At 48.2% G+C, this 22,103-nt stretch overlaps 1 protein-coding gene across 1 annotated transcript in view; it reads right to left on the bottom strand.

Annotated features, from left to right (window-relative positions):
- Positions 1 to 909: 909 nt before the first annotated feature.
- The window catches only part of COL17A1 (collagen type XVII alpha 1 chain), a gene marked incomplete at both ends in the record, with an annotated part of 35,469 nt that continues 14,275 nt past the window's right edge, over positions 910 to 22,103 (bottom strand). Inside the window, 38 exons of the mRNA XM_082309268.1 lie at positions 910 to 959; positions 1,160 to 1,231; positions 1,465 to 1,527; positions 2,135 to 2,275; positions 2,466 to 2,885; positions 3,697 to 3,849; positions 4,102 to 4,215; positions 4,765 to 4,854; positions 6,001 to 6,129; positions 7,142 to 7,225; positions 7,823 to 7,960; positions 8,236 to 8,349; positions 9,417 to 9,464; positions 9,838 to 9,903; positions 10,066 to 10,107; positions 10,195 to 10,221; positions 10,735 to 10,794; positions 10,954 to 11,010; positions 11,824 to 11,865; positions 11,986 to 12,039; positions 13,268 to 13,348; positions 14,038 to 14,073; positions 15,084 to 15,164; positions 15,396 to 15,431; positions 15,970 to 16,005; positions 16,700 to 16,726; positions 17,096 to 17,167; positions 17,538 to 17,573; positions 17,925 to 17,987; positions 18,404 to 18,439; positions 18,639 to 18,674; positions 19,060 to 19,113; positions 19,255 to 19,290; positions 19,952 to 20,014; positions 20,513 to 20,617; positions 20,791 to 20,853; positions 21,335 to 21,361; positions 21,850 to 21,876. Of these exons, the coding sequence (XP_082165394.1) occupies positions 910 to 959; positions 1,160 to 1,231; positions 1,465 to 1,527; positions 2,135 to 2,275; positions 2,466 to 2,885; positions 3,697 to 3,849; positions 4,102 to 4,215; positions 4,765 to 4,854; positions 6,001 to 6,129; positions 7,142 to 7,225; positions 7,823 to 7,960; positions 8,236 to 8,349; positions 9,417 to 9,464; positions 9,838 to 9,903; positions 10,066 to 10,107; positions 10,195 to 10,221; positions 10,735 to 10,794; positions 10,954 to 11,010; positions 11,824 to 11,865; positions 11,986 to 12,039; positions 13,268 to 13,348; positions 14,038 to 14,073; positions 15,084 to 15,164; positions 15,396 to 15,431; positions 15,970 to 16,005; positions 16,700 to 16,726; positions 17,096 to 17,167; positions 17,538 to 17,573; positions 17,925 to 17,987; positions 18,404 to 18,439; positions 18,639 to 18,674; positions 19,060 to 19,113; positions 19,255 to 19,290; positions 19,952 to 20,014; positions 20,513 to 20,617; positions 20,791 to 20,853; positions 21,335 to 21,361; positions 21,850 to 21,876 (2,879 nt within the window). The remainder of the gene's footprint in view (positions 960 to 1,159; positions 1,232 to 1,464; positions 1,528 to 2,134; positions 2,276 to 2,465; positions 2,886 to 3,696; positions 3,850 to 4,101; positions 4,216 to 4,764; positions 4,855 to 6,000; positions 6,130 to 7,141; positions 7,226 to 7,822; positions 7,961 to 8,235; positions 8,350 to 9,416; positions 9,465 to 9,837; positions 9,904 to 10,065; positions 10,108 to 10,194; positions 10,222 to 10,734; positions 10,795 to 10,953; positions 11,011 to 11,823; positions 11,866 to 11,985; positions 12,040 to 13,267; positions 13,349 to 14,037; positions 14,074 to 15,083; positions 15,165 to 15,395; positions 15,432 to 15,969; positions 16,006 to 16,699; positions 16,727 to 17,095; positions 17,168 to 17,537; positions 17,574 to 17,924; positions 17,988 to 18,403; positions 18,440 to 18,638; positions 18,675 to 19,059; positions 19,114 to 19,254; positions 19,291 to 19,951; positions 20,015 to 20,512; positions 20,618 to 20,790; positions 20,854 to 21,334; positions 21,362 to 21,849; positions 21,877 to 22,103) is intronic.

The following is a 22,103-nucleotide window of genomic DNA, read 5'->3' as shown; positions in this document are numbered from 1 at the left end:
ACGTGCGTGCGCTGTACCCCGTTGCTGCCTGAGCCCCCCGGTAACCCCCCGTCCCAGGAGCTGGGCTCAGGAGTGGGGTTAACGGACAGGGAGCACTAGCGCGTCGCAAACCCGCCCAGCTGGGAGGGCATCGCTTTCCGAAGCGCGTCACGGGCCGGGCTGCCAGTGGGTGCTGACCCCAGCGCTCTGAGAGCTCTACAGGGGGGCAGACACCGGCACCGCCAGGCAGCTGGGCGGAAGGCAGGAGGCGGCTAGTTCTCCCTGTGGCACCTGCTAGGCTGCAGCAGCCGGGCACTGGTCACTGTTTCGGGAACCTCAGTGCAGCGTGCCCCTTCCCAGGGAGCCCCGAGCCACAGCCCCACTCAGTACCGCCAGCACCTGCGTCACCAGGTCCTGCCGCTTAGGGCCGGCACAGCAGAGATTGCGGAGAGGAAAGCTCAGTGCGGTGAGCAAGCTTAGTCCCAGGGTTTCTTATGGGGCCTTTTGTGCTGTGGGCTGAACCTGATCTCTGAAAAATCATGCATTTGGTGGGGGAGAGATTGGTTTCTTTTTTTCTTTTTTCTCGGATAGCTGGCTAGTTGTTAAAAAGACAGGTTTTTACACAGCTGGGAGTAATACAAGAAGCTGGGACCAGGTGAGGCAGGGAGCCCTCGTCAGCCCAACGACAGACAAGCCTGGGAACTCGGGGGCGCTAAGCCGAACATCAGCAACAGGAGCAAATACCCACGGTAGGGCCAGGCTGGACACGTAACAGAGCCATTCAAATCTCGGCAGCGACACTGAATTATCAAGTCTAAGTGGTTAGCTGATCGGCAAGGACGTTTTAGCATTAAGGCAGTGAAGATTCAGGCTAATTCTCTATAGGCTGCTGGGAATGCTGCCCCGTGCAGAACTGAGCTGGCTCTTTCTTTAAACCCCAACACTTCTTCTTTTTCTTCTGCCAACATACACTTGTTCACCTGGGGACAAGAAGGTCAAAGGCAGGGTTATTTGAAAAGTTCATGTGGGGAAAAAAAAGACAAAAGAACCAAAACAAACAAACAAACAACCGGGGCCACGTGGGTTTTCCAGCGGTTCCCAGAGATGGGCTGGTGCCTGGGGAATCCTCTGCTCCCTGACAGGCAAACCCTGCTCTCCCGGGGATGGCAGATGTTCATACCTTTCTCTCCTTTCTCTCCTTTCGGTCCCCTGCTCCCATGGCGTCCTGGCGGGCCCATCGGTCCGGGGTCACCTGAAGGAATGAGGAGACCAAGGTTGCCCTTGAGCATGACTGGCCCACGAACAGGGACGGGCCAGGGTAAGGAAGACCACGTCAGGACGATGCTTGGGCTGAGATCCTGAAGGTGCCACCTCCACTGTGGGGAGGCTGTGACCTGGAGCAGCCCAGTGCGGACTACCTCTGCGGACACAGCGACACTTCCCAGGCGTTACAGGGCTTGAAAGGGAAAGGATGGCAAGTCTTACCCTTGGGTCCAGGATAACCCCTCTCCCCCTTTTCACCGGGTGGCCCCTGGATGGTACCATATGCTGGAGAGAGAAATGAAGGAGAGGATGAATGAGTGGGACAAACCACTTGCAGAGGGCTCTGTGCTGACTTAGAGAAGCCGTGCGTCACGCTGGAAGGCCATTTCTCTAGGTTAGATGGGATTAGACTGACTGAGAGCAGGTTTTTAAAAAATGGTTTTGGTCCCAGCGAAGTCCCGGGGCAGGCTGTGATCTCATTTCACCAGCACTGCTCTGCCACCCTCTCCGGGTGTCCTGGCTGTCACCAGGGCTGGAGCTGGCCCATGCTCAGGCAGGGGAATTTGAGAACAGAGCGAGCAGCTGTCTCATGTTGCCCTACATGTGCCAGCCCAGCCATGCTAAAATGGGCCACAGGGGTTGCAAGCACAGTGGCCTTCAGGGTTTGGGATGAGTTTCCTACCAGTAGTAGGAAAACGTGATGTCCTGCCTAATGATGAGACTGCACCTCCCCAGCAAGGGAGGAAGGGGATGGAAAGACTATCTGCCTCCAGCTTTGTATCTTGACCATATTTTTGCAGCACACAAAAGGTGAAAAGATCACTAGGTCTACAAGAGGTTGGAGAGATCTCATATGCATGAGCCAGAAACACCACGTCAATATGTCACTTACTTCTAAAGAAGTCCATGAGGTCCTCGGTGACATTGCCATAGGCTGCAAAAACCCTGCTGATGCCAGGGGGACCAGGAGGGCCTGGGGGACCTGCGGGTCCCTGGGCAGTGTAAGACATCAAGTCCTGGAGAATACCTCGGCCTGCGGAATTAAAGATGTCATTTGAAAGGAGCTCTGGGCAAACTGTGGCTGGGTGCTGAGGCGGGAAGGTGTAAGGGAGAGCTGTAGGCAGCAGGAAGGGTGAGGGAAGTGAACAGCGTGACACCAGGCACGGGGTCAGGCATTGTGGGCTGGGACAGGGAGGGTCAGGTCAAGCAGGCATTCCACTCACTCTGTAGGCTCTCTGACACGCGGAGTGCCAGCTCGTTGTAATCCAGGGAACCGGTGAAGGAGTTGCCGTAGGATCTGCTTGAACCTGCTGATCTCCCGTGTGATTCCTCCTCTGTCAGCAATGCATCGAAAGCCCCATCATTGCCCATGGAGGCACCGTAAGAGCCATTGCTGCCCATTGAGGCACTGTAAGATGACCTGCTGCTCATGGAGCTGCTATATGAGCTGCCTGTGCCCAGTGATCCCCCATGGGATCCCTCAGCACCAAGAGATCCTCCATGCAACCGCTCGGAAGTCCGTAACCCTTGGTATGATGAAGACATAGACCCGGCCACCAAGCCACTATCTCCTTTGGGTCCTGGTGGTCCCCGTGGCCCAGGGGGCCCAGGCGGCCCTGAGATGTAGCTTCGAACTTCATCACCTGCAAAATACAAGAGGGGGGACTTCAGGGACACTGGGATACCTGGGCCCCCCAGGCTTGGCAGAGGCCCTGTGCTACCACCCGAATGAAGACTGGAGTGTGAAATTCTGTCCCACCAATCATTGCAGTAACTCTCATCCGGTGCCATTTCTCAGGCAGCAGGCACTTATGTCAACCTTGATCTCCACAGATGGCATGACACCCTCCTCCTTCCCATCTCTCCCACAATTTTGGGTGCCCAACCTTGGAAACATGCCAAATGATTTTGCATGAAGGGCGCACTCCTCTCAGGCCGATTTCAGCACCTCTGCCAAAATGGCTATTCTGTGACCAGTCTCTCAAAAGCGAGGGGATCCCCATGTTTTTGAAAGGCTGCCCCGGATGACTTGCCAGCATGAGAGCTCAGATCAATGCTGCTTCCCAGCTGGCTCAGTGCTGCCCTCCAGCCCCTACGTCATCCATTGCTCTGTAGGCAGGTGTTTGTCAAAGAAAATGCTTTTCCCACGGCAAAACACTGCAGGTAACCTTACTAGGGACTCGCTGTTCAGTACAGGCCAATCCTAACTGCCCAGCGCCTGTCCCTTTTGGCTCACAACACGGACTTTTGCCTTGCAGTCGGACCGAGAAGAGACAAGCCTATGGGGTGCAGCATAGTCCTGCGTAGCCCTGACTGTAGGGGTAAGGTGTTGCTGCAGCCCCAGTTCAGGGAAGGCTCCTACAGGGCTGCCTCAGCTGTGGCAGAGCCAGCAGCCTACACAAGGCAAAGCATGGCGCGGGGTATGTGCAGGGAGGATGGATGGCATCCCCTTACTCTTCAGGTACTGGATCAGCTCGCTCCTGAACTCGTCACTGTGGGTGATGTCAGCATAGGACAGGAGGCCAGTTCCTGAGAAGCCTGGTGGTCCTGGAGGGCCAGGAGGGCCAGGCGGACCCCGGACTCCAGAGAGGGAGGAGTATCCCACACCTTGAGAGAGAGGAAGAATTATTTTCTGACAGTGATTGGACAAGGACACATGTCTGGGGATCTTGAAAGTTTAAAGGCTCCAACCCCAACTTCCATCCCTTTCCAGCTGATGTTGATGAGATTTGTTTTTAAAGTGACCTTGTTCTCAGTAGGCAGTCACAGCCCCTGGTAAATTAAATCTCAGTCTCAAGTCCCCCCCAGCACCCACAAACTGAATCTCCCTGCCAGCTGTGAGAAACACAAGTGCCTTACTTTGTAGGTAAGCAGAGACGTCCTCCAGAGAGGCGCCAGGCGATCCAGGGATCCCTGGAGGTCCTGGGGGCCCTGCAGGACCAGGGGGCCCAACAAGACCACTGAATTCAGAGTCTGTAAGACACAAGGGAAGAAAAGGAGTCACCCAAACCACCTCAACCCTGATGAACCTTCCCTGACAATACAGGTAATGCCAGCTACAGTAGGGCGCTTTTTTCTCCCCAGCACCTTCTGGTGCAGCCTTCCTGGTGCACCTCACCTCCCTGTGTGTAGATGTCACATTGGGAAGTCAGGAGATCCCAAAGAGGGTAGAAGTCCCTATTTTTTTAATATACTTTAAAAAAGTGGCATAAGAAATTCTTTTATGCTGCAGAGTTTGGAGAAGGCAAAGGGCTTCTCCATCCCCATCCCCAAGACAACACCTTGCTGCTACTGCTTTCCACAGGAGCACGGTGACCTGTCTGCAGCCCCTCACAGTCTGCGCAGGTCCTGGCAGAGCCGAGGAGGCTTGCACTGCTGCGAACTAAGGCAGAGGGACCATCAGAGTCTCATAGAGGTTATTTGTGGTGATGGGCAAAAAGGGAAATTCTGTGACTAAGCCTGTAAAAAAAGATCCTGGGGGTGTGCAGGGACCTGTAGAGGGGAGTAAGGAAGTTGGCTTACTTCGCAGGTATGCTGTCAGGTCACTGTAAGATATACCAGGTGTTCCTGGAGGCCCAGGTGGTCCAGGAAGCCCAATGCTCATCCCAGAACCTACAAAATCAAACAGATCCAAGAGCAGCAAATTATCAAAACAGGCTGTTACAGTGTGAGCAGACAGGCTGCAGGGCTTGTTCATGGGCAATGCAGGAGGGACTCCTGCAGGGTGGAGTGTTCCCATCAGCAGATTGTGCTGGGAAGCAGGGCTCAAGCCTTGTTCTGGACTGGAGTTAAAACTTGCCCCATCAATCCCAATACAAGGGCACCTGCAGACAGGCAGGCATCAGGCCTCTATTCTTGACAAAAGCTCTGCACATCTCACGAACCCCTGACACGGGGGCTGGGGGCCACCCCAGGACATGCAGCTTAGCTGTGACCCACTGGCTGATGCATGTGCTGCTCTCCCTGTGTCTGCCTATCTGTAAGCAGCTCTGGTGCAAAACTTTGCACCTTTGTGATATACTTCAATGAAATGTCCTTGCTGTTAAAATGCAGCTGTCCTGCTTGAGCTGTTGGGCTGCTGCTGTTAATCAGCAGGTTCCTGCTTCCAGAGCCAAAGAGGAAATTCCCACCATCTTTGGAGCAGCCCATTAGTGAGATCTGGTCTCCAAGGGCAGTTCAGAGAGAGCATGGACCAGGCCTTGCTTTTAAGCAGATAGTTGCAGCTACCAGGATTAGGCAGTGTGGAACTGCTGTTGGGGATGCTCCAGAGTCCTCTCTGACAGTTCTTACATGCCATATCACCCCTTTACAGATGGGAAAACGAAGCAGAGAGGTGGAATTTGTTTCAACTAACTCTAAACTTCTAAGAGATTGTTGCCTGGGCTGCCCTGACACAAAGTGGGCATAGATCAACTCTTCCACAAAGAGAGATAACCTGGCCACAGAGCCAGTGAGAAAAGGGTTATGAGGGCACTTGAAGGTGTTGGTGGGACTTCTAAGATGGCTAAGGTGAAATGATGTTTCTAAACTCAGTTTTTAGCAAAGCAAGAACTCATTACTAGAGTCTGTGGATAGTATCTTAGCTACAGGGTATCAGTCATCTTTGTTCTCTTCCAAGTCTCTCACAATCCCTGTGAGGAGGTCTCTGCACATAGGGATTCACACAGTCGACACTGGAAGAGTTTTCACTGACAGCAGGAGCTGTCTACTCAGCTCCCAAAGGAACAGAGGGAAATGCACACTAATAAAGACCATTACTTGTCAAGTAGCTGATAAACCGTCTGGTCAGCTCATCATAATCCAGTGACAGAGACATGCCATCTCCCCCTGGTCCAGGAGGTCCTGGTGGGCCCCGAGGTCCAATTAAATACTGACGAATTTCTTCTCCTGGAAATGAAAAATGCATCTTTAAAGACTGTCCAGCTGCTGCAAAGATGCCAGGTTGTGAGGGGGTCCCAGCCTGTGAGCTGAGCCCCCACCACTACAGAGATCATCAAAACGTATGGATGCAAAGCTACTTTCCTCCCTCGCTTCCTTTTCTGAGTGTGATCTGCCCTGTGTATGGTGTCACAAACATTTGTGACAGGGCTGGGAACGTCCTACAACCCAGGGTTTGAGGAGGACGAGAATTTGGATTGCCAAAGGGACCTCCTTCTGCTCTGTTTCTTCAGGACACCCTCGACAACATCTTGGGGTAAAGGGAAAAGACCATGCTGAGCTCTGTCGCACTTCGGCAGTCATTTGTTTGGAATATGGAATCTGATTCACTCCCCACTGGATCACATAGGAGGAGCACGGTGTTGGCCAGCATCATCAATACCTTCAGGCACAGCAAAATGACATCCTGGTGATTGATTTATCTGTCAGCCCACAGTAACAGTGTGTGTCAAACAGAATACAGAGCTGCGTATCCTCCTCACCTTAAGAACAAAGACACGGCAAGGCTTTGGAGTAGGCTAGAAAGACTGGGGAACCCTAAGAGAGAGGAGGAGCTGGAAAGTGGAATCCCAAGGTTTAGTGGGAGATTGGGGGAAATTGTGGGGAATTCCTGAAAAGGAGGGACATAGGCAGATGCCACCTAGAGAGCCAAGGAAGGAAAGGGAGGCAAAAGAGTGGGAAACTGCAGAGTTACAACAGTGGGTACAAAAAACAAACAGGTAAGAAAGTACACCTTCTAGAAAGCGTGAGAACTCTCCAGTACAAGACACATGAATCTGTCTCCAAAGGACGTGGAAGGAGACATTACTGGTCACTCAGCAGCACCTATGGCAGGCCTTTGCCCCCCGAAGCAGCTGCTGGTAACTCCAGTTGGAGGCAGAAGACTGGAAGCAAAGAGCAGATCACCAGGCAGCTGGGATGCTTTACCCCATCCCCCACGTTTCCCTTCAGGGTCACTTACTCTGCAGCATGTCCAGAAGTTCTTGGTACAAAACGGATGTAGTTGATACCGAACTGGCAAATGACTGATAGGCATCTGAAGAGCCTATGGGAATGAAAAGGTTTTATGTCAGGCAGGGTTAAGAGGAGACAGAAAGTGAAGAGGGGTCAGGCAGGGACAAAGGAAAGCTGAATTAATCCGGTTTAACTGGTGAAGTGGGCCTCCCATGCCCCCAGCCATGAATCAGTTGTTGTCTCACACAGCCTCCTTGTCTCCACAGCAGTGTGGTCTGTGCTCTTCTGACTGAGATTCCACGCTGCTTCCAAAAGCTCTGGGAATTTAATCTACTTCAGGAGGGCCCCCAAGAATACAAGACAGCCCCAGAATACCGAGACCATGTATACTAAATACAGCCACCTCTGTTTGGGTCTTGGGGACATTACAGGGTCTAACAGCTATGTTTAATGTGAGACTTTTTAAACAGCAGCAACTGTTAGTTAATCTAACCATCAAAATGGGACAAAGCTCAGAGGCCACCTCAGCTGTGTGGAGTCCTGGGCCAAGACTGCAGAAGATGAATAACTGGGTTGGGGTGCTGCTATTTAAAGACTGTTCTTTCTCCTCCGGTTCTCACCTCCTAGGTGTTGCACAAGCTCAGCCAACAGCATGACTCAGTTCAGAGCTTACCAACATGGTGCTTACGTGTCATATAGCTCATAACACGGGTAGCCAGCTCCGCGTAATCCAAGCTCGTCCCATCTGCAGTGGTGATGACTCCAGGTGGGCCTGGAGGGCCTGGTGGGCCTTGGGCACCAGTCAAATAATGCCTTACGCTGTCACCTAGGTAGGAAGCCCAAGATATGCCCGCATCACTAGAGGGAAGACAATGGCTATATGCACAATTACTGGACCCTCTTTCCCCGGCAAAAAGCAGGCTGATCGAAGGACAGTTCTGCAGAGGCCACAGTGGGCAACAGCACTTCATAGTATTCAACAAAAATAAGGCCAGAGCAGTAGGGCTGCTGTTTCTAAAGGGAGAGTGACAAGGGGCTCAGGGAGCAAAAGAGAGAGAGGCATGCATCTGCTGACCCATGGCAAAATCTCATTATACTCACTTTTCAGGTAGTCAGTGACATACTGCTGAATCTCTTGAGATGAACTTCCACCTGGGCCAGGAGGACCGGGTGGCCCAGGAGGTCCTGGAGGTCCCTGAATTTGTCTGGATCCACCTACAGAAAGCATTGTAAGGAGAAGGAATGTTTTTGGTCTGGTTCCATTAGACCAAGCGATGCTAAAGTGTGCTTGCATTGAGCCCTTCCTACAGGTCTGGAAAGAGCTTTGGGAATGGACTACGGAGGGGCTGCCCCTTCTTCTCTAAACACAGTCTGAGCATGGGCAATTAGGCAGTATAAAGTCTTCAATTAATTCGGCATCTTATAATTCAGCCTACACAGCTCTGCAGGGCTGAGTCCAGAGAACTCCCTAGCTTCGTACTGACAGACCTGGTCAGCTTGTGCACCAGAGTGCAACGCTGTGCAGAAATACAGATAGAGATCCATGAAGCACTCAAGCTCATTAGGCTAACCTCACTGCCCTGCTGCGCCCAATCCCAGCCAGCCTGGGCAGCACCAGCTCAAGAACCTCCTCACTCATCTCCATTGCAAGGTAGAGGTGGACCCTGTGTGACTCCTGTCACCACAGTGTCGAGTGACACCTCATGCTCTGTGTAAAGACATGCTCTTTAAGGTGTCTGTCTTGCCAGCACCCTGAGGTAGCAGTATTCCTAGGACAAGCTGTGGAGAAGCAGAGGGCTTGTTCACATGGAGGGACACTTAATCCATATGCACTTTTTGTGAAACTGCATTAATATCCTGCATACAAAGATGCTCTTATTCAGAATGAAAGCAGCTTAATTCACATGAATCCACCTGAGGGTAAGTAAAACTGAACAAAGGGCACTTTTGTTCAGATCAGAAGTGTTTTCACAAGAGGGTTCAATACAGCTTCCCTTATCCCTCGTGGAACATGGTTAGCCAACCTGGGAATTCTTTTCTTTCATGTCCCATGAGGACGTACTGTGGCTCAAAGGATTCCCAGTAAGCGGGAAAAAGAAAACTTGCAATTCTTAAGTTGCCTGATTCAAGGCAGGCTGTGAAAAAAGAGGTTTTGAACACAAATCCCATCAGCATTAGGTTGGCACCCACACTTGTAAAGCCCAAAGAAGCTTTTTCAAAGTCTCCACCAGGATGACAGCATTTCTTCATAATATCAGAGCAATGATGGTCTGGCCTCTTACCTCGAGATGCTCCTGGGATGCCGGGAGCGCCTGGGACACCTGCATCACCTGGAAACCAGAGTGAGGGAGACAGACAGTTGTAATGGGTGTCACTGCATGCTGCATACTTGGTCATGAAAAACAATTGAGCTACATGTTAGAGAAGCAACTACCCAGCCCTTGTAATGACTATCTTGAGTTAACAGCTTGCAGGGGAAGAGCAGAAGGAAGAGGCCACAGCAGCTTTCCTGAGCTTTCTGTGATCTGCGCAGGTGCCTTGTGCTCAGAGCAATTCTATTGCCATGGTCCTGCTCTGCCTGAAAAGGCAGGGGTGGGCACAGCTGTAGTTCTCAAAGGACCAGGTTGTTCCACTCTTTAGTCTCAACCACTCTTGGCTGTGTGAGGCCACCAGCAAAGAAAGAAAGAAGATTTTTAACTTCACCTTTGGGTCCAGGTGGGCCTGGCGGGCCTGGAACTCCTGGAGGTCCCTGTATGGTGACTCTGTCACCTGCCAATTGCAGAAGGAGAGTCAGAGATTCACAGGAATAAAGTGTGTGGACAAAATCCTGGCTCCACTAAAACTAAGCTAGAATCAATAGAGCAGGATTTTGCCCCCTGGTTTCAGCCTAGGGACAATGAATTCCAAGGAGGAAAAGGGGCACAGACTGACCATGGGAGGAGAATGCTGAAACACCAGGCTCGCCCGGTTCTCCTGCATGGGACACAGAAATGGAGGAACAGTCATATACACAGGCAAGCTACACTGCACCCCACTGGTATCTCCTGGAAGCCTCCTTACCCGTGAATCCTCGTGGACCTCGTTCGCCTGTGAACAGGGGAGCAGAGGAACAGCGTTAGCTTTGTTCTGATCTGCAACATCCCAGCCCACACTGCAGAATATTACCATGGCCTTCAATTTGCAGGGCAGAAATGGGTAAAGGGAGCAGGTCCCATCTTTTCCTGCCAGCTGAGAGCTGAGCTACACTTCACAGGGCCACCTCCTTGCACTGACTTAGCCAAGTCCACATTGCATTTTGCAAGAAGATTGTTCCCCTTTAATGGCAAATCTGAAGCTCTGAATGCTCCTGAATCTAATGGGCTTGCAAAGTTGGGATATGAATACAGTGATTGCCTTGACACCTGTACTGGAGGCTAATAAATTTCTCTGACAAAGACTGACTTGTTTTATGGCACGAGACAGGAGTCCTATTTAGTGACCACTTTCTTACAACCACAGAAAGGCAGGACACTTTCTGCTTCCAAGCCCTTCCTTCCTTCTTTTCATTCTGAGGTGCTGAGATCCATCTAGTATCTTGGTGAGGCAGCAGGATATACGCACCTTGGTCTCCCTTTGGGCCTGGTGGGCCTGGAGGACCTGGTGGGCCGGTGAAGAATGTTTCTGTAATTAAGACAAAAAGGTTTCCTCATGACATCCAACAGAACATTACACAAGTTTTCTCTGGCTCCACCTGGTCCTAGCCAAGGATGTGCTCTCTGGAACCCAAACAGTCAGGACATTCCCAGGGCACAGGTGAGGCAATGGGTGGGAAGAACCTACCTGAAGTGGACATGGAAGATCCTGGTCTCCCTGGTGGGCCTGGAGGTCCTGGCAATCCTTCTCCTAGGCAAAAGAGACACAGGCTTCAGGAAGGATGAGCCTCAGAAATGTAAGTAAATGCATGTCAGAGCTGCTACATCTCCAGCCATGGCCATAGCTCAAATGTTTCCAAGTGTAGGCTAGTATAATTGTTTTCTCCACACACACCTATCTCTGTTAGTTATTTTTCATTATCATTTGCCACCACAGCAGACATAGGACAGAGAAACTCTTTTCTTTGTGGTACAGAGTGCCTATCCCAGCTGGCCTTCACTACATTGAGAGGGAAGGTTCATTTCGTCACACACCTGACCTGCTCCCCTTTGCTACTGAGCAAAGAGCAAGGAATGGGGTTATGCTCCTGTCTCGTGTCCTCCTGCACCTCCCCTCTTCTGGCTGTGAAAGGGAAATCTGTGCTACAGGAAGTGGAGTGGGGATATGTTCCTCATGATAAGAACCGCTCCATCTGTCCCCAGCTGGAAGTTAAGGCTGGACAAGTAAGAAGATGGAATTGATTGCAGTTACTTCCTCTGGGGACTTCAGAAAGTTGAGTGTCTTCCGCAAAAGTATGGCATTTATGAATTACTACTCTGGCTAGCAAACCTCTGTCAAAGCAAATCTCTCTTGGGCAGCGTCTTGCTGCTGTGAAACTATATTGCAGTGAAAGTGTGTTAGTAGGAACCCACTATGTGAAATTCTGCTTCCAGTAAAGTCAGCCCTTCTAACTTCCACCAGGTCCAACATTGCATCTGGGATACTGCAAGGCACAGGACAGAGGCACTAGAAAAACCTCCCACTTTCCAGGTTTGTTTCAGAGAAACAAGCTCCTACCTGGGGGGCCACGAGGTCCAGGGGGTCCCTGCACAGATTCACCTGATGAAGAAAGAAACAGGGGTATTATAGAACATTTACTCAGCAAACTGCATGGCCCAGAAATGTGCCATGTGTGTTAGCGTCCCCCTGCTTACGACTGAGCTCTGCTATATTACGTACCTGGTGGTCCAGGGGGACCTGGTGGTCCTGCTCGCCCTTGTAAATCTGCCAGCACTGCGCAAATGAAACACACACAAAAAAGGGAAAATTGTTGCTATGGAGCCCCTGCTGCTATGGAAACACTGTCGTTACATTGCTGTTAGAAGCTCTTACAGTCCAAGGTGGACTAAGGCAGGACCTGGGTGACCTAAGCCAAAGTTGAGGCAGAGAGGGGAGAAGAGAGATGTGTCTGGTTGCCAGCATGCAGGTTAGCACATGAAGCAAAATACAGTGCTGAGCAGGCTGGCAGCATATTGGAAAGAGGGAGGAGATCTCTCTGGAGAGTAATGTTGCTGAGGGGAAGAGCAAAGGACTCAAAGCCTAGAGGAGGGAAAGAACTTTCAAGAAGAGGAAAGATTTTTTCAACAAGAGGCAAGTTTTGGGAGGAGAACATTATGCAGCCATTATTTAAGAAGTAGCTGCACTGTGATATCTTGATTGGAGATGTATCCTCACCTCCAAGCTGAGGCACAAATGCAAAGTTCAGTGATGCTAAGATCCAAGACTCCTGAATGGGGGATGGGGCAGCACTGAAGCGTGGTCTGGATCTATATGACCCCATTCAGATGGTGATCAGGGAAGGACCATTTATGATTTTACACCCTCCTCTGCCTTGCCTCTCCTGCACACTTACAGAGGTCCCAGATCCTCGGAATACTGACTGTAAGTGTACCACACACCTAGTATTGCACAGAGCAAGCAGTCGCTTTTCTTGGGATGCTGCTAGACCATTCTGTTCTGCTCCACTTATTTTTAACTTAAAATAGCATTTGCTCCCCTGTGAATTTGTCCTCTAATTCAGAGAGATTTTGATTTCTGTTGCTTAGATTAACGTGCTTTTTCAAACTGGTTCTCCTCTTACGGATGGCTCTGTGTTCATATTACATAGGGAACTGCCCTGTATGAACATAGTGGCTAAAAGGCCAGGCTGAAACATCACAGCTCTGTGACCACCTCTGCTGTTGGGGACTGTTCACCAGTCACCATTCCTTACCGTTCCTCTCTGTGACATGGGTCTGGTGCCATCTACCTCCTTTTGAAAGCACTTTGGGATGCACAGATGAGAAGGAGGGCAGAATAAGTAGCTGGTATTGCTGTCCCACCACCAAACATACACACACACACACTTGCCCTATGTCACGTTGAGGGGAAAGAGGTATAGGCATCTCCTGTTAGCTGTGAGCAGGCCTTGAGGCCTCTGACACCGCTCCAAGCAAAGGAGTGGAAAGGCAGGCCCACTTACTTTGAGATGTTAATGATGAGACTTCTGTTTTGATAGTTTCTATCACAGCTTCACCTGGGGATCCCTTCTCACCCCGTGGACCTTTTTCAGGAAAAAAAAGAGAAAGTGAATTATTTAACTGAGAGAGGGTAACATTTTGTACCCACTCCTCACCTCCTGAACAACAGTTTCAGACTTTGCTTATGTGAACTGGGAGCATGAGCTCAGCCCCTCGCTCTGAGGGACACTGTATTCAAATGTGGAAATTACTACACAATTTGCCCTAACAGGATCACAGAAAAACAGATAAGAAAGGTTCTTAGGAGTCAGCTCTGTTCAGGTCCTTCTAAACAGATGTCTGTCCAATTGGTAGTGGTTTCACAGTAACATCATTCCCAATTTGGCTCTAGTTTGTTCTCCCACCTTCCAAAATGGCAGGAGGTATCCAGATGGGCTATATCCCCTACCACAGAAAGGCAACTGCACTGAAGAAGTGCCCTACAAATACCAGCCTCCAGAAAAAATAACATAAGAAAAAAAACGACATTTGCAGCATCTATATCACACTGGCTCTTACCACCCCCCTTCTTCCCCTGGGAAAGAAAAAAAGAATAGAAATTCTTCACAAGATTAATTAAGCCAAATAATGCAGCAAAATGAACTGAAAGGAAGAAATCTGCAAACAAAAGGGAGAGAGATTGTGCCAAGGGCTGAGAGAATTAGAAACAAAGGAAAGACTAATGAATTCAGTTCTCTTAAGAAGCAGAATCAAAGCTGATGGAGAATGGTACCTTGCTGTCCAGGGAGACCAGCTGGTCCAACCGGACCTGGTGTCAAAGGAAAAAAAAAAACAGATTGCATTAGATTTTCCTGGTTGTATTTTACAGTAGCAGGAAAGAATCAATAGATCTTTTATAAGAACAGAGACTATCAAATAATGTATTTGCCTGCACAAGTAAATGGAATTGCAATGGGGTATGAATTCATCAATGTCCCATGTATTACTTGAAGGCCCGGAGAAGAGGCTTATTTTCCATAATGTAGCAATTAAAGTGCTTGGTGCCTCTCAGACTGGGGAAATAACTAGAATGTCACTGACCACAATAGAAATGCAATAGGCCTAACACTCCTCTTGCATTCTCTGCTGCAAGTTGAGGCTAGCTCTACCAAACCAGCTCCAGGATTAGCTCTAGCTATACAGCTGGGAGAGCCATAGAAGTGCCATGAGAACCAGGTCTCAGGAACTCTGCTGCCTGACGCCAGTGTGCTGGAGGGCAGTGTCTGACCTGGGATGGAGTCTGAGGACCAAGCTCATGCATAGCCAGAGTCTGTGTGTGTGTTTGTATGAAAGATTTGTAGGTGCTCATGTGGGATTTCTGCTGTCTTGAGTTCAAAGCTAAGACTGGAAAACAAGCACTTCCCTGATTTCAGTAACAGTGCTGGGAGGGGGATTAGATGCAAGCCTGCTTTCCTGAGAGGCAAAAGAGCTTGATTCTGCTTGCTGGATTTGACCTATCACTACTTTGTACTCATCAGATCGAAGGACAACAACAGTGTTCCCAGTTTCTTCACCTTCTCAGCCCTCCCTTCTGTCTTGCCCCCCTGTGATCATATCCCATTTCTCCCTTGAGGCTGCTGCCTCCCTAACTCAGACTGAGATCTTGGTCTTTCTGCAGGGAAGGGTGAGGACCATGAGTATCCAGACTGCCTGAGCAATCTTGCCTCCCAGACAGGGCAGCCTGGCAGAGACAATAAACATCACACATTAAATTAAGAACTGGATGCACAGCAATGCAAGCTGCCTGCAAAAACCACAGCAGAGGAGCAGCTTCCTCACCTGGAACACCTGGGGGTCCAGTGGGGCCAGCTGGGCCTGGGGGACCTGGTGGGCCTGGCAGAGCGATAGTTGATGAACCCTCTGAAACAAAAACACATACGCTTGCACACATACACATATATACACACATCCAGCAATCGTGTAACAAATCTGTCCTTAAGGAATCACACATCTATAGCATATGTATTCTCCCAACACAGGGAGTTGCAGTACAGGTCTGACACACAGTTGAGATGAATTTAGGAGGCATAACAAAAACCAGAGAAAATCCTCCAAAAGCAGAAGTGTTTGAACTCTCGCAGCACTACATACCAGCACTTATGACTTTTCCTGGAGGTCCAGGTTCTCCTATGAAAAGAAAGAGACAAAAGATGAACTTCGTTTCTGGGAAGGATTTGTCACTGGCTCAATGACATTGTCTTATTAAACATGTGATTTCTGTTCTCTTTGCCCTTGATCTCTTGTCTGAGAGGTCATAGCACTAGAAGGTAATGGGGGAAGCAACAGAGCTCAGCTAATCCAGAGATATCCTCTCATCAGCCTTCCAAGCACTACATCTGCCAGAACAGGCAATATGCCTTGACTTATCCGAGGCAGGCACACAGCTTCCATTGCAGTCACCAGTCATCATACTCATACGCTCAGGCCAGAATGAGGTTTGCTAAGGTTTTTCAGTGGCGAACTGTCATGCTGAGTGCCTCAGTAGATGCCCTGCCTTTCATGTATGCTCAAGGCGGCTTTGGCTACCGTCTGTTTCTCAAACCTTCCCTTCCTAAAGCCACTAGATGCCACTGTTGATTCAGGGACTGGTCAGCAGAGCAGCTAATCCTCCCTAAAATGAAGTGCTTAGAGAGAAAATGAGTATTAGGGAACAAACAAAACTCACCTTTAGCCCCTGGTCGGCCTGGGTTGCCTGGAAGTCCTGATATGAGGCAGATGAACAATTTAAAATGGTTAGTGCAGATATTGTTTGCTCTATTTTTTCTAGGTACTCCAGCTGAATTTCACTTGCAGGTTCATAGAAGATGATACTCCCTACTCAAGACCCTGGCTTTCAGCCTTTATAAGCAGGACCCTGACAGCAAGTGGAGGAATTCACAGTGGACTGTAGACTGAGCTGGTAGTGCCCCTGGGCATAGTTAAGGGCTTCCCTTCTCCCACTGCTCCCTGGATGATGGCACTGCTCCCTAGATTTACCTGTAGCTTCTTCCAGGTACTGCTCCCTGATCTGGATAAATTCCCTGGTGACTTACCCCCCAAACCACCTCTGCTTGCAGATGTCACATCCTCTGCTTCCACCTCTATTGCTACATTCTCTCCCCTCTGTTTCTGCTGCTGATTAGAAGGACTTTTCAGTGATGCACAGGGAACTGAAACATGTTATTTGTTGCAAACTATGTTTTGGGGAGAGGCAAATTTTCAAACACTCCAAGGCCCTGCATTCCTCAAAAATTACACACCAACCACAAAACCTGTCTCGAAAACCAAGGGAGATGCAGAAACCTTGGGATATTACTTTGGAAGCCCCGAGCAGCACAGAGGGAAAATTACAAGGGCTTTTTGAGCCCATATCAAAGTGTGTCATTGATAAATTGGAACATGGTGGAGAAACGTACCTGGTGGTCCTTGGGGTCCTGTGAGACCTGGAAGAAAAAGGCAAAAATTCTAAGATGTCTAAACAAATTTCAGGTGGGGAAAGGACACACAGGAAGACAAAGATTAAATTTACTTAAAATTATAGCACACAGTACACAAGTGGCATAAATTGGCCTAGCAGCACCTGGTATGTAAACTGAATGTTGGCTCATAGCAGCTGATGTTCTTGTTTGCAGTGTGTGCAATCCTGAGATCTCAAAGGGTCTAGATTCCCTGTGTGTTTTCCTTTCATTCCCATCTTACAGTATAGAGATCCTCTGCCAGTCTCAACTTCAAATTAAGACTGGAAATTGTTGACAAAGACAACTATGTTCCTGACTGAGCAAAAAGTATTTTTGGTCTCTGCATGCTTTTACCTGGCTGTCCTGCATCTCCAGAGGGTCCTGGAGGGCCTCGGGCTCCTGGCATTCCCATAAGACCTGGTTCACCTAAGGATATAATCACCATTAACAAGCCAGAAATCACTGATTTACAAGCTATCAAGCCATTCAAGCTTGGCCACCAGCTGCCCTGCAGCACTTTCTACCTATTGTATCTGCATAGCCAACTGGCCAGTTCCAGCATCCAGCATCCAGCATCAATGACATAAGAGTTCTGTAGTGAGAACTCTGTCACAAGTTTATAGCCAGCTCCATAATATGTCTCAGTTCCATGCTTACATGGTTGACTCTACAGTTCTTCTGAGACAGCAAGATCCCAGAACATGAATCTGCTGCCATCTTCTCCCACCCCTTTTACAAATCAACTTCCTGCCAGATCAGAAAGCACCTGCACTTTTACCTCAAAGGAATCCCTTACCTCTTTCACCTGGCTGTCCATCACGGCCAGCTTGTCCTGTCCAAAGAAAAGAGATTGTTAGGGACTGCTGAAATAGTACCACAGTTGCCCTGTCCTACTAAGCAGAGCACAGCCCTAAACACAAGAGAGTGGCTTTTCATTATACTGCATCTGAAAGAAGCTTTCGCTGCAGTTACTGAAGATCCAGAAAAAGTTCCCTTGAAACTTAATTGCAGGACATCTTTTCTGAGTATACAGACTAATCTTAGCTATCTAGAGAAAAGACCTAAGATCACAACCCGTATGATTCCACTCCCATGTTGTTTCCTTGTCTGTGCTCACAGAAACACACTCTGGGTGGAAATGACATTGCCCCACATATAAACACAACTGTTTTCTGTTACCCACCTACAGGTCCTTTAGCCCCTGGTTCTCCTGGAGGACCAGGCATTCCTCTTGAGCCTTGTTCACCTGTAGCGAAATGGTATGAAAATGAATCAAACAAATCTTGGTGAAGATACTGTTTATGACTGTCAGCAATATTTGGTGCTTTGCAATTGAAAAACAGCTTTGACAGGATGTTCAGGCCTCATGATTCGTGACTGTCTCCGGGCATTAGAAAAGCTCAAGTGAAGTGAATACAGGGCACATGAAGGAGAATTTCCCTAAAGCTAAACGCAAAGACTGCTACCAAGATTATTGGAATTAAGAATGGGATCTATTTGCTTAAAACTTGGGTGCAAAAATAAAACTCCTATAACCAATAACATCATTACACTTTTTCAGAAAGCTGACTGGGATTGGCTAGGCTATGCTGTTATTTGAAAACTCAAATAATGCACATGTATATTAGACAGGCTGTTACTCCAAGAAAACAATCCACTGACCTGTCATTCCACGAGAACCCTTCTCACCCTGATCACCTGTGGTACAAAAAAGGGAACGATTCTGTGAGATTGTTTCATTGTAAAATGTTTCTATCAGAGAAAATAAAATCTGCTTTCTGACAAGAGCAAAGAAGAAAAAGCCAAAGAAGGATAGGGTTAATTCCCATGGAGAGTATCTGTATCTAAAGGAATCTAAAGAAAATATCTATCAAAGATATTTAATTGATCAACATACCTTTGGGTCCAGGGGCTCCAGTGGCTCCTTTCTCACCTGAAAGATATATAGATGATTGAAGAATAATGAGTCAGAAGGGAAAGGAATTTCATGCATCAAGAAAAATCATAGGGGAAATACAGGTACTCTGATATCAGACAAACTCAAACTGGAAATTCCTTTCCTTCAATACAGCTCCATCCATCCAACCATGTTTCCTCATCTAGACTGCTCTATTATCTCTGTGTCTCTTGCATTTCTCAATATTTGCTTGCAATCACTGACTAAGTCTGGCTCCTCCTCCCATTTCCTCAGTCTTATGCTCTTCTTTGCCCCTAGCATCAAAATGCTACATGCTCAGACCAAGTCTGCTACTCGGAGCAGTGCTAGAAAAGCACATCAGCTAGTGCTGCTGTAATTGCCGAGGGGAAGAGAAGCTTACCTTTAGCACCTGGAAGACCTGCTTCTCCTCTAAATCCTTGTAGGCCAGGAGGACCTGCAGAAAAATGAGATGGGGGGTTTAACCCATTCCACTCACCATTACGTATCACTGAGGAAGAAAAACTATGAGAAGCTGTCACTCCGTTTTTGTTTTCTCTAGTCTCTAGATGCCATAGCAAAGGAATGCAGCACTCACCTGGAGGACCTTGTGGGCCTGGAGAACCCATCAGACCTGTGAAAAAGGAACATGGATTTTCTTTCAGTAACACCACAATTAGAAAATCAACAAATCTTTTTCAGTTTGCCCAACAGCATCCACAACCCAATAGGTGTTTAGCAGATCAGAATTCCCCCAGCCACTAGAAGAATTTGCATCACTGGCATCCTCAAAACCAGGACAACAAATCTACACAACTTAGTTCTTGTGACATAGAGAAAGGGGTTTTCCCTAAAGGAATGTAAAGAGACTCAAGCCTTCCATCTTGGCTGAGATGCTGGGATCTGTGCTTCAGGTGGGACCCATTTTTTATAGTTGCAATTTTTATCCCAGTTACACAGATTGTAGAGCTGTAACTCTGTTAGAAACCTGTTAGAGATATGGAGTTTATTTTATTATTTCTGAAAGCAGAGAAAGAACAGCTGGAAACATCACACATCTTAAAGATCGATGCTTTGAGAAACCTCCCTGCCAATCTCCAGTCTCACTAAAAATCTCCAAGAATTTATTGCTCTAAAGGTTATGCATACCTACCAAAGTATATTTTATCTAAAATGAGGACCATTAGTTCACTTTTTGGATTACTGCAGTGCAACACAAGTGCAACAGGAAGGCTGGAGTGCTCATTTACTCCTAACCAGTCTGCTAGGCTCTATCTGTCCATCTTCTTATTTACCTTTAAGGCCAGCAGAACCTGGGGGACCAGGTGGCCCTGGAGGACCTGGCTCACCAACAGCACCTGCAGAATAAGAGCATGAATAGATACTGTGGAATACAACTGTGATCCCATTTTTCCATTATCTCATTTCCTATTATTCTTTCTCTAGCAAGTATCATGAATAATCTGCTGGTCAGTTCAAAACACCCAAATAAGTATGCATTGTCCAAGAAAAAAATCCCATCTCACCAGGGTTTAGGGTGAGCAAGACAAATCTCTCAGCTTTGGTGACTTGATAAACAGGGAAGAAGATGACCTTAGACTAAGCGCTTTTGGTTCTGCCAAACTCAAACCTGACTGTGAGACCTGACAAAACAAAACAACCCTTGTTTACCCATTTTAAGTTTGGCAAAAAAAATCCCTTATACCAGATTTGTCTGTGCTGGGAAATGTCTAAAATGAAATCTGGATTTGAATAATCAAATCAAATTCTGTCACCGAGGTGTTTTATAAATTGGGACCAAACTCTAGCTTTTGTCCATCTCTGCTTTAGCCAAGAATGGGACACTTAGTTCCTACCTCTGTCTCCTTTTTCTCCAAATCCAGGTGGTCCAGGCTCCCCTCGAGGCCCTGGTAGCCCTTCACGACCTCTTTGCCCCATGGGACCTTCCATGCCAGGATCACCTATAAGAAACAAATGCCTTGTAAAAAAAAGTGTCTTTATGGGAGGCCTTGGGCAGAGGATCCATGGCCATCTCCACGGGGGAAGGCAATGATCACACCAACCTGGTGTCTGTATTCCCATGCCATGTGTCAATCAGTTGTGAGAGACTCACAGCGTTGACAGAGATGCTTACCCATGCTGCCTTTCTGTCCTTTCGGTCCTTCTGGTCCTTGGTGCCCAATTGGACCAGGAATGCCTGGAAAGAAAAACACAACAAATGTTCAGAGTCCTTGTCTGTGTACCATGAAAGAACAACATGCAAATTAGAGGAACCTGAAGCCTGGTACTCATCAGCTGGGGTAAAGAATATATTATTGGAAGGTGGGTACTTGAACAGGGATCTCTTTAGAAGAACACAATACATATAAGAGCACAAGGAAGTTGGGCCAAGTAGTCATGCAGCTGTGGGACTCTTTCAAAGGTAGGCTAGGATCTTCACACCCCCAAATCAGGCACGTTCAACTAAGTGGAGGTCAAGCTGCGGCCTTGCTTGTAACCAAGTCTCTGAGCAGTGTCTGTAGCTCAGCACCAAGGTATTAATCAAGTGACTTAGTCTATGCTAAATATTGACTCTTTAGAGAACCACCTCAAGCCAGGTTTGCAGTGCAAAATTTGCTCTTGCCTACAGTAATGTCACTAAATGCCCTCCCTGAAAGGGGGATTGTACTACTGCCCACCTGGGACACCAGGAAGTCCTCGCTCTCCTGTAGGGAGAAAGAAATAGACAGTCAGTGGGGAATAGGTCTTCCCTGTTTGTCACTTTGGCCAACCCTCACCCCGCATAAAAAGGAGTTTATGCTCCTGGCATGTTTACAAGTTCTACCATCTCCAGCAATGCCACATTGGCCCCCTTGTATTTATGCAATGGACTGAATCATTCACACCATGCAAAAGCCTCTGAAGCACTCTGTGATTAAACCAGGTAGAACTTGGCTTCAGGAACGACTTTCATTCAGGTGAAAGAAGTTTCTAGATTCAAAGTGAGATCTGTTTTCTCTTCTGCTTTGAACTCTAAAATTGTCTTTGCCCCGAAGAAGAGCAAAAAAACCCAACCATCACAATCAACCAGCAATCTCTGAACTGCAGAATGCATCAGCTTCTCTAACTTCTGGAGTAAGAAAAATCCATTTGCTACCCAGGCCCTATGGCAGGCTGCCAATCTACCTGAGAAAGCAGGTAACTCCAGACTCACCTCTGGGACCTTGCATTCCCATGTCACCTGAGAAAAGAAGAAAAAAAAATCAGGAGAGGTCCTGGAGATATTTCCAATGACTACTTGTTCATTTTGTTTTTCTAGTTGCTTTCCCACCTTCAATGAAATATGAAGGAGTTATGGGTGAACAGGGACACTTCACACTTAAATAGTGCAGGATCAGACCCATTGCACTAGTGGCAAACAGGATCTGGCCCTTCACGCTGGCACAATGCAAGACTGGGCCTCCTGTA

Source organism: Platalea leucorodia, assembly GCF_965183815.1.
Source record: "Platalea leucorodia genome assembly, chromosome: 4".
Classification (NCBI taxonomy): domain Eukaryota; kingdom Metazoa; phylum Chordata; class Aves; order Pelecaniformes; family Threskiornithidae; genus Platalea; species Platalea leucorodia.
The sequence above is the reverse complement of the archived record's forward strand: the minus strand, read 5'-3'. Positions and strand labels throughout refer to the sequence as shown.